Source organism: Lycium barbarum, chromosome 9, assembly GCF_019175385.1.
Source record: "Lycium barbarum isolate Lr01 chromosome 9, ASM1917538v2, whole genome shotgun sequence".
NCBI lineage: Eukaryota > Viridiplantae > Streptophyta > Magnoliopsida > Solanales > Solanaceae > Lycium > Lycium barbarum.
The window spans coordinates 13,269,917-13,280,379 of record NC_083345.1 but is presented as its reverse complement, the minus strand read 5'-3'; the positions used below and the strand labels follow the sequence as shown (position 1 = coordinate 13,280,379).

The window sequence follows — 10,463 nt, the reverse complement described above, 5'->3', positions numbered from 1 at the left end:
ATGTAGTTGTCACATTTTAAACTTAATTGTTAAAGATGGTCTTATGCGTTTTGGCGATTCTATTAAAAAAGTTAGAGACGCGGTTGCGTTTCTTTTTTGTAATGCTAATAGGGGAAGAATTAGAGATTTTAAGAATGCTTGTGTGGAAAATAACCTTAGACCTAGGAAAATTCAAGTAGAAATTGAGATTAGGTGGAACTACACTTACATTATGCTACAACAAACATATGAGTATAGGATTCCCATACAACAAGTTCACAACAAATATAATATTAATAGTGATGATTGGTTAAATTTTACGGATTGGGAAGATGTTAAGGAATGTGTTGAACTCTTAGAAATTTTTTATAATGCAACTCTTGCTTTTTCTAGACAATTCTATCCCACGGTAACCGGAATTTTAGCCTACTTAGCAGAAATAGCTAGAGTTTTACAAGAATATAAATATAAACCCGGTTATCAAGCGGCTATTTTTGATATGACAACAAAATTTAAGAAGTATTTTTTTCCCATCCCAACTTTATTTATATTGGGTTCTCTTTTAAATCCTTGTTTAAAAGTGTCTTATACTAAAGCATTGGTTGGTCAAATTTATACATTTTTAGAAATTGAAGAGGGAGTTCAACCATCTTTAGCTGAAGCCGAAACCGCTATTGATGATGAGTTTAGAAAAATTTTTACTCATTATTCTAGTTTGGAAGAACATGCTACACCCGTTGCTCCATGCCCTACTACTTTTCAAAGTAGCAAAAAGGGCTTGTCGGGTTTAAAAGTTTTACATTCACATCCAACTCCTTGTAATGCAAACTTTGATGAATATCACTTTTATTTGATGCAACCAAATGTGGATATCAAGGAACTAGATGAGCTGGACGTCTTAGCATGGTAGAAGAAATACAAGACAAGTCATCTGATACTCTCAAGAATGGCTCGAGATATCCTTACGGTTCAAGTATCAACCGTGGCTTCGGAGAGTGCATTTAGCCAGGGAAGACAACAAATTGGAGACCATAGAAACTCATTATCAGGCTTTAGCTTGCAAGTACTAGTGTGCATTCGCGATTGGATTAGATCGGAGCGACGCAACCAGAACTTAGAAGCGGAGGAAGGCGAAGAGGAAGAGATTGAAGATTTGATAGCAAGTGGACCGGACCAAATGGAAGACTTTGAAGATATCTCTCCATGGCCGAATATGATATGGGGGAAATTAACCAAATGATTGAGAATTGGTGATTTTATTATTCTACTATTTCTTTACAACTCATGTATTATTTGCAAGTTAAAAAAACTACAACTTGCAAATAAATGTTATCCAAGAATGAATAAAATATATGGCTCATTGAGCTTTCTTCTATTTACTTGTGTTCATATTTTTACTTATATTAAGTTAGGAATATACCTAAAATATACTAAGAATATACTTATAATATACATGATACATATACTTAAATTAAAAACTAGAAAGTTATATACTTAAAAAATAACTAAAATATACTAAGAATATACTTATAATATATATTAACTTATATAAACTTAAACATATATATATATATATGATACATCTACTTATAATATACATGATACATCTACTTAAATTAAAAACTAGGAAGTTATATACTTGAAAAATAACTAAAATATACTTATAATATATATTATACATATAACTTAAAAACACACACACACACACACACACACACACATATATATATATATATATATATATATATATATATATATGTATCTCATAATAAACTTAAACATATATATATGTATGTTTAAGTTTATATAAGTTATATATAACTTAAACATATATGTATGTATATATGTAAGTTATATAACCTAAGTATATTGATATATATAAGTATATTCTTACTATATTTTAGGTATATGTAGTATAACTTAAGCATATAACTTAATATATATATATATATGCTGTATTGCTGACTTCCTGTTAGCCTGTTAGTCAGTAAATATATAAACTTTACTTATAAACTTATATAACATATGCAAATATACCTACAATATACTAATAAATACTATAATATACATATACTATACAAAAAAACAAAAAGAAAAGAGGTTTTGGACGTTTTGAACCGGACCGATTCCAGTTTGGGGTTTCAAACCGGTAAACCGGAACCGGTGTCAGGTTCCGGTTTTTGGACCGAAAACCGGCCGGTTTTATAACCGGTTGCCGGTTCGGACCAGTTGACGGGCTTAGTTCGAACCCACAACCCTGGGGTGTTAGGCGAGGGGTAAAATTTGAAGGGCAAAAATTAAAGACCACCCCAAATAAAGGGCAATCCGCGCAAAAAAAAAAAGAAAATATACTATATAATTACTAAAAGCCTTCAAAATCGTACGTCAGTTGTTTAAAATAGCGTCCTCTTTTCACTTAAATAAGTACTAGTTTATTCGGGAAAGATATAGAAACATCCTTAAATTATGGTGAAATTGTCAACTACACACAGTAAATCATGAGTGGGTCTTATGATCCTCCTGAACTTATTTTTTTCGTATTATTTACCACCTTAACTTATATTTTCGTATTATTTACCCCTTCACTAATTACCTAGTATAGAAAATAAGTAAAAACACAACATGTGAAAACACATACTTATTCTAAAAATTAAAAAAAATTAGCCTTGTGCGCTAAACTCCCATTACGCGTCGGGTTTGAGGATCGAAAGGATTGGACCACAAAAGTCTATTGTACACAGCCCTACCCTGTATTTCTGTAAGAGATTGTTTTTATCGTTCGAAACCGTAACCTCGTGGTCACATGGCAACAACTTAATGTGTTTTTTCATTTCGTTCTTTCAAACCCAAACGACTGGACTCTCATCAAGTGATTTAAAAAATAAAAATAAAAATAAAAGAAGAGATGGAGATCTTAAAAGTGAAAGATGGAGTACGAATGGTTTAATTTGAGAGGGGATGAGGGTCCGATTGTTTGAGTTTGGAAGAATCAAATGAGAAAAGACATTAAGAACCTGTTTTTTAAGTTTAGAATAAGCGCGTGTTTTCACATGTTGCGTTTTTACTTATTTTCTTTATTAAGTAATTAGTGAAGAGGGTGAATTATACCAAAACAATAAGTTCTTAGATCTGTAGTTAGCAATTTCGCCATAATTTAGTGGTGCTTCTATGCCTTATTCCTAATTTACTGCTCCATAATTCGAAAATTAAAAGTTGCATTCCCACGTGACATTACAAAGTGGTTAGCATCCCTTAAAGGACCAGTTCTTTATGAATTTAATCAAAAGTTTAAAAGAAAGCTTTTAATGAAATCTTATACTATATTATATGGATTAGTTGATTACTGAACCTGAATTAAGTTGTATCTGATGCTACCAAGAATTAAAAAACAAGACATAGTAGTGAATTTGAATATCTGATAATGCAGGAATAAAATCAGTGCTTCAATAATGAGTTCATCCGAAATTAATATTTTTAATGCGAAGTATAGATTTTGTGTAAAAATTCATAAAAATTACGTATGATTCCAATATTTTAGAACTTTTTTATCCAGTATGAAAATATTTTTTTGAAGAATTTTTTTTTTCCATACAGAATATAAAAGTTGGTCAACATTTACTGAGTTATTTTTCTCGATCAATATAGCTTTGAAATTTCATTTTTTTAAAAATAGTATAAACAAATATATAGTATCTATTGCGTATTTAAGTCGAAATCAAATTGCATAATGTACAAGCAGGTAAAGCAATAAACTCATTGTTGATCAAATATTATAACAACGTGATCTCGAGAAGAAAACTAATGCAGCTTCAATTGATATTTTCACCGCTTGATCAAATAATAAATGAAAATTTTGATCAAATGAATTATGGAATGCAAAGAAGTAGTATTTATTGGAGTTCAATTCTTTTAGAATTTGCGTATTATTACTAGTATAAAATGACTCTAAACCTTGAAAACTTTTTGTCAATTGTTTAAAACAGTTTATCCCCCCACCTCCACTTAGATAGTGTTTAATACTTGATAGTTAATACGAATACTAGAAGTTCCATTCCAATGGGCCATGACAACGAGATTAGCAGTTTTGACTAATTCTTCATGAATTTGGTCGGAAATCTAAAGTAAAGTCTTTAATAAAAAATCTTTCGTATTAGTAATACAGATTACTGAAACTGAACATGTTACCCATTATAATAATTATAAAAAAGACACTAGTAATAATATAACTTGGATTCACACTTAACTAGCCTCGAAAAGGAAAAAGTCGTTTGACTTAGAAGAATAGTGATATTATTTTTAGTTTTTGGAAAATACTAAAGTATCCGCCCCTTGGAAAAAAAGAAGTAACATGACATTCCACTTGAAAAAAAAAAAAAAAGACCATGGACATTGACTTGAAAAAAAAAAAAAAGACTATGGACATTGACTTGAAAATGGTTCCACTATATAATTTCTTCTAGCACTCAGCACTGGTATCAGAAAAGAGGTATAAGCAAATAAAGCAAAGATGGCATACATTGCAAAGGTATGTAATTGACAATTTTCTTTTTTGAAGTTTTCATTCGTTGTTCTTGGTAGGATATACAAATTTTCTTGAATTATTATGGGTGTTTCATAGATAATCAAAGTCGAGGCACTTTCATGCAGTAGCTAGAATTTTAATAAGAGCGATGTATACGAATTTTAGTCACAGTATACAGTAGTACTCCTACTAATTTATTATCCAATATTATTCTTCTTTTTTTCTTTTTAGAAGATATTTCATGCCCCTAAAAGGTACATCAGTGTGCCGTTGGAAATTGACCATAATTTTATACACTACAAAAAATAAAATAATAATAAGTATGAAGTCCCCATTAATGATATCTATCGCTAGCTCGTAACAAACATAATTTTTTGAATAAGATTAAAGACGAACTTTTGTTGTTTAGTGATAAAGCCAATGGTGAACAAAATCAAAGATAAAAGGAGAAGTTATACATTTGGCCGTTTGGCCAAAAATACTTATAGACTCTAGCCAATATTCATATAGTATTATATATCTACTAACTATTTTTTTTTGGACGGACGGCTTTTTAGATTTATATCCCAAAATAAAATGGTTAGGTTTTTAGAAATTAGAAAAAAAAAAAAAAAACATGAGCATTTTCCTCTAGCCAGATGATCGATAGGGTGCATTCTTGGAGGAGCTAGCTATTTTTTTTTCCCGTTAAAATGGAGAATGAAACTAATTCAAAGTTTTTCTACACAGATACTATTTATTTCCCTTGCCTTCTTTTTTGGAATGGGGGTTGGTCAGCTATCAGAAGTAGAAGAGTATTATAATAAGGATCTTAGCCGAGAAGAAGTGATAGAAGCATGGTACATGGATGATAGTGATGACAATCAAAGGCTTCCACATCACCGTGTCCCAAATGAATTTGTGTCTCTTCACAAGCTTGCTGGTAAAAAATCTATTCTAGTTTATATGGCAATATTTTCATTTTAGTTCGGTTTAAACATAATGACAGCAAGCTTTCTAGATGAAAGATTGTGTAGGTGAAAACCATTTTTTATGCTTATGTTTGAGTTACTTTTGATTTGGAGGGTGTGAATCCAATAGTTCCCATGTTGCAACCTGCAAGGATATGGATATATTATAATTTCTCTAAGTCCAATCACGTGGGATAGAAAAAGTGAACCGATCCTTTAGTGTAGTGGTGGCAACCGGTTGGAACCGGAACCGGTTAGAAAACCGGCCGGTTCCGGTTCCAAAACCGGAACCGCCTAACCGGTTCCGGTTTACCGGTTTTAAACCTCAAACCGGAACCGGTCCGGTTTGGAGTGATTAAAATCTATTTTTTTTTTTGTTTTTTGTATTATATATATATATTATAGTATTTATTTGTATATTGTAGCTATATTTTCATATGTTATACAACTTTATAATTAAAGTTTAAATATTTACTGACTAACAGCCTAACAGTAAGTCAGCAATACAGAATAGTGCTTTTCGTATACATATATATGTATAACTTACATATACTTATATATAAATATGTACTATATACTATATATACTTATATATATGTATAACTTAATATATATACTATACATACTTATATATATGTACTATATACTATATATACATATATATATATATGTATAACTTATTATATATACTATATATATGTATAACTTAATATATATACTAAATATATGTATAACTTAATATATATACTATATATATGTATAACTTAATATATATACTATATATATGTATATATATGTATAACTTAATATATATACTAAATATATGTATAACTTACTATATATATGTACTATATACTATATATAGGTATAGCTTTACATATATATATATATATATATATATATATATAGATATAACTTAATATATATACTATATATACATATCTACTATATATACAATATATACTTAATATATATACTAAATATATGCATAACTTAATATATATACTATATATATGTATATATATGTACTATATACTATATATAGGTATAGCTTAATATATATATATATATAGGTATAACTTAATATATATACTATATATACATATCTACTATATATATAACTTAATATATATACTATATATATGTATAACTTAATATATATACTATATATACATATCTACTATATATACAATATATACTTAATATATATACTATATATACAATATATACTTAATATATATACTATATATATGTATAACTTAATATATATACTAAATATATGCATAACTTAATATATATATATATATATATATAAGTATAACTTAATATATATACTATGTATACATATCTACTATATATACAATATATACTTAATATATATACTATTTTTTTTTTTAATTTTAACCGGTTTAACCGGTTTAACCGGTCCGGTTCCGGTTTAACCGGTTCCGGTTAAAAAAAATTTGGAACCGGACCGGTAAATTAATATCCGGTTAACCGGAACCGGTTAACCGGTATAACCGGTTCCGGTTCCGGTTCCGGTTTAACCGGTTCCGGTTACCGGTTAAACCGGTTACAGTTTAACCGGTTGACACCCTTACTTTAGTGGTTGTTTGGTTGCTGAACTTTTTTAGGTATTAGTAATGCATGAGTAGTTATGCTGGTTTAATAATTATTTATATATTTTCATCTTTTATCGTGCATAAAATAAAATATAAATTTCATCATATATAACTCATACATGTATTAGTTTTGCGGGACTCTAAATAGCTAGTCAAACACCGTATTTGGTGTGTTGAATTTTATATATAGAAAAAAAAAATGCTACCAAACAAGTTATGCTGAATTTAATACATGAATAAATCACCTCCTAACCATCGATTAACGACCCCCTAGTCCTCGCTTGACATGACTCGCCTCATTGTATTTGAGGTAAATTAACCTCAAGTTACAAGTTGAAGTCCTGGATTGGTCAGCCCTTTAATTAATTTAACGAAAATGGCTCAAATATGTCATCCAACTATCGGAAATGACTCATTTATGCCACTAGTCTATAGTTTGGCTCATTTATGCCCTCGAACTATAGAAAATGGCTCATTTATGCCATCGAACTAAAGGAAATGGATCATTTATGCCACTTATCAATAGTTTGACTCATTTATACCATCACCTATTACCAAAATGACTCATACATGCCCTTTTTCATTAACGTCGGTTTTATAATACCAGATATGACATGTGGCCTCCAATTAGAGGTCCACGTCGTTTAATTAAACCAACCCAATTTTAAATAACAAATTAATAAAAAATCTGATCCATACACCTTACCCACCCACAACCATAATCTAGTTGGAGGCTATGTGTCATATATGGTATTGTAAAACCAGCTTTAATGAAATATGGCATGGACGAGTTATTTTGATAACAAGTGATGGCATAAATGAGTCAAACTATTGATGAGTGGCATAAATGAGTCATTTCCTATAGTTCGATGGCATAAATGAGCCATTTCCTATAGTTTGATGGCATAAATGAGTCAAACTGTTGACGAGTGGCATAAATGAGTCATTTCTGATAGTTGGATGGCATATTTGAGCCTTTTTCGTTAATTTAATTAGGTACTTACTGTGAAATTTTCAGAGCTTGGAGTGCTCAGCTGGAGACTTGATGCTGATCAGTATGAGACTGATGAGGAGTTGAATAAAATTCGAGAATCACGTAAATATCTTTACATGGTATGTTGGATTTTACATAATCAGAATGCTTTTGATATTTATATGGATTAAACTTTCCCTTTTTTTCATAAAGCTTATTTGAGCATAAATACTAGCTAGTATTACAGTATTTGCAAATTCCGAAAGACAATTGCAGCATTTGCATATACGTGCTAACTTGATCATGTGTATTTTGCTTAAACTAATCGTAACATTAATATAATCGGTTCTAAGGTGTAATGAAGAAGTGGTTTTCATTTACAAATTTTCGGTTTCAGAAGAAAAAATTGAAGTAAAATTGAAGTCGAAACAATTGGCTTGGACAAACTTTTTTCATCTTCAACTTCAAATAATATATGTGTTCAGCTTCAACTCAAATATTGTCCAAACGCCTATATTATTTCTTCAGGACATTATTGAGGTTTCCCCAGATAAATTACCAAATTACGAGGATATGATCAAGAAATTCTTTGAAGAACACCTGCACATTGACGAGGAAGTCCGTTACTGTCTCGGAGGAAGTGGTACTGCTAAAATCCATTGATTAGAAATTTGCAAATTAATCTGTCAACTGTACTCTTGTTGCTAAATTAATATACTTCTTGTTATAGGTTATTTTGATGTCCGGGATCGTAATGACGCTTGGATTCGGATTTGGGTAAAGAAAGGAGGACTGATTGTTGTGCCTGCTGGAATTTATCATCGTTTCACACTTGATTCAAGCAATCACGTTAAGGTACTTATTAACATAAGCCAAATGATGAAATTCTATAGATCTTGCTTTAATTTCCTTTTTCCTTTTCATCACCCTCAACATTGCTTGCACTTTTTCTCTAGTATATTTGTTAGTGCATGATCAGTATGGATTTCTATAGCTTCTTGAGATTGAGATTTGAGGCCGTCAGGCAGGGGTGGAGCTAAAGGGAGGCAATATGCATGGTTCAATTGAATCCTTTTTTCCAAAAAATTATGCTGGTAAAATAACGCAAAAATGATGTATAAGCTATTGAATCTCCTTGATAAGGGAAGATTCTAGTATAGTGCTAAAGGTGATTTAAAAATTGCTTTAGGTCATAATTTCAAATTCTAATAAGTGTTATACTCTAGTTTTTTTTTTTCTTTAATACGGCTTTTATATGAATTTTTGACTCCGCCACTAATTGAGGCATAATTGTGTTCTTGTAAACTAGTACTTGATTAGTAAATCTATGAAATATGATTTTTATAGGCAATACGGCTGTTTGCTGGTGACCCAATTTGGACAGGGTATTATCGTCCACATGCAGATCATCTGCCTGCGAGGTCTTTCTGTAAACCTCCCGTCTTCTTTTTTACTATAAATTCTTCTCCTTGTAATTTGGTGATTAAACATAATTAATGATCTTGGGCATGGACACTAAAGAAAGAACAGATTTTTATTTGCAGGAAACAATATGTTGAAACTTTTGGGGTGATCACAGAAGGCACTGCTCAAGCAATTAATGATGATGCTATCGATAATGTTGACGAACTTTAAACCTTTTTAGGCCCTAATAATATAAGATTTACCGTGGTTGTTCTCTAGTCCCAGATGTACATACCTCTGCTTGCCAAATGTTGAATTCTAACGTGTAAATGATCTTTTATCGGAGATTGAACTTTATAGTGTTATACAGGTGGAGCTCTTGGGTCCTTTTTTTTAATTTTCGACATACAAGTGGAGTCACATTTAATTGCTCAAATTTTTGTGATTACGGTATTCTTTTCAATTTGAACATCATTACTTGCTTGGCTTGGATCGAACACTTGTTTCTCTTTTCATCTTCATATTTATCGAATGTTGGAAGTATCCCATATATTGTCAATACTGTATGTGTTTGTTGAATTCAGACATGGATCGAGATATTGAAGAATAACAACTCACCATTAATGGTGAATGAACAATTACAAACAAGCAACCATGAGAGGAGAGAGTAAAATTGGAGAGAAAATATCTCATATCATTGAGAATGAAAAACTGTAAACTGTATAGACGTGTGAGGAGGTATGTATATATATATATATATATACACAATCCTAACCGACTATCCTAACTATCTTGACAGCTGGATCTGAGCTGGATTAACTAATGAGCTGGATTAACTAACTAACAGCTTCCCATGATCCACTCCTAATCTTATACCAACCACAAGCTAACTAACTACTGAACATATTTGCTAATCGACTAAGCATGTGAAGCTAACTATGATCGTATACAATAGATAGGTAGATATACATGTGGATATACAAATGCAGACTTAAGTCTTAATACCCCCCCCC

General features: G+C 30.6%; 1 protein-coding gene across 1 annotated transcript; it reads left to right on the top strand.

Moving 5' to 3' along the window:
* The first annotated feature begins 5,234 nt into the window (after window positions 1-5,234).
* On the top strand, window positions 5,235-9,847 carry LOC132611024 (acireductone dioxygenase 2-like). Its single transcript, XM_060325439.1, has 6 exons — window positions 5,235-5,423; window positions 8,092-8,186; window positions 8,575-8,689; window positions 8,777-8,901; window positions 9,394-9,467; window positions 9,591-9,847. The coding sequence occupies exons 1-6, from the start codon at window positions 5,264-5,266 to the stop codon at window positions 9,679-9,681; spliced, it is 660 nt and encodes a 219-aa protein (XP_060181422.1). The 5' UTR covers window positions 5,235-5,263; the 3' UTR covers window positions 9,682-9,847.
* The last annotated feature ends 616 nt before the right edge of the window (window positions 9,848-10,463 follow it).

What these genes read in the sequence shown, in the direction of transcription:
- LOC132611024 (XM_060325439.1), top strand. Translation starts at nt 5,264, where the DNA reads ATGGGGGTTGGTCAGCTATCAGAAGTAGAAGAGTATTATAATAAGGAT. An exon ending in TTACTGTCTCGGAGGAAGTG is followed by an intron (nt 8,690 to 8,776) that starts GTACTGCTAAAA and finishes TTCTTGTTATAG; the next exon opens with GTTATTTTGATGTCCGGGAT. An exon ending in GCAGATCATCTGCCTGCGAG is followed by an intron (nt 9,468 to 9,590) that starts GTCTTTCTGTAA and finishes TTTTATTTGCAG; the next exon opens with GAAACAATATGTTGAAACTT.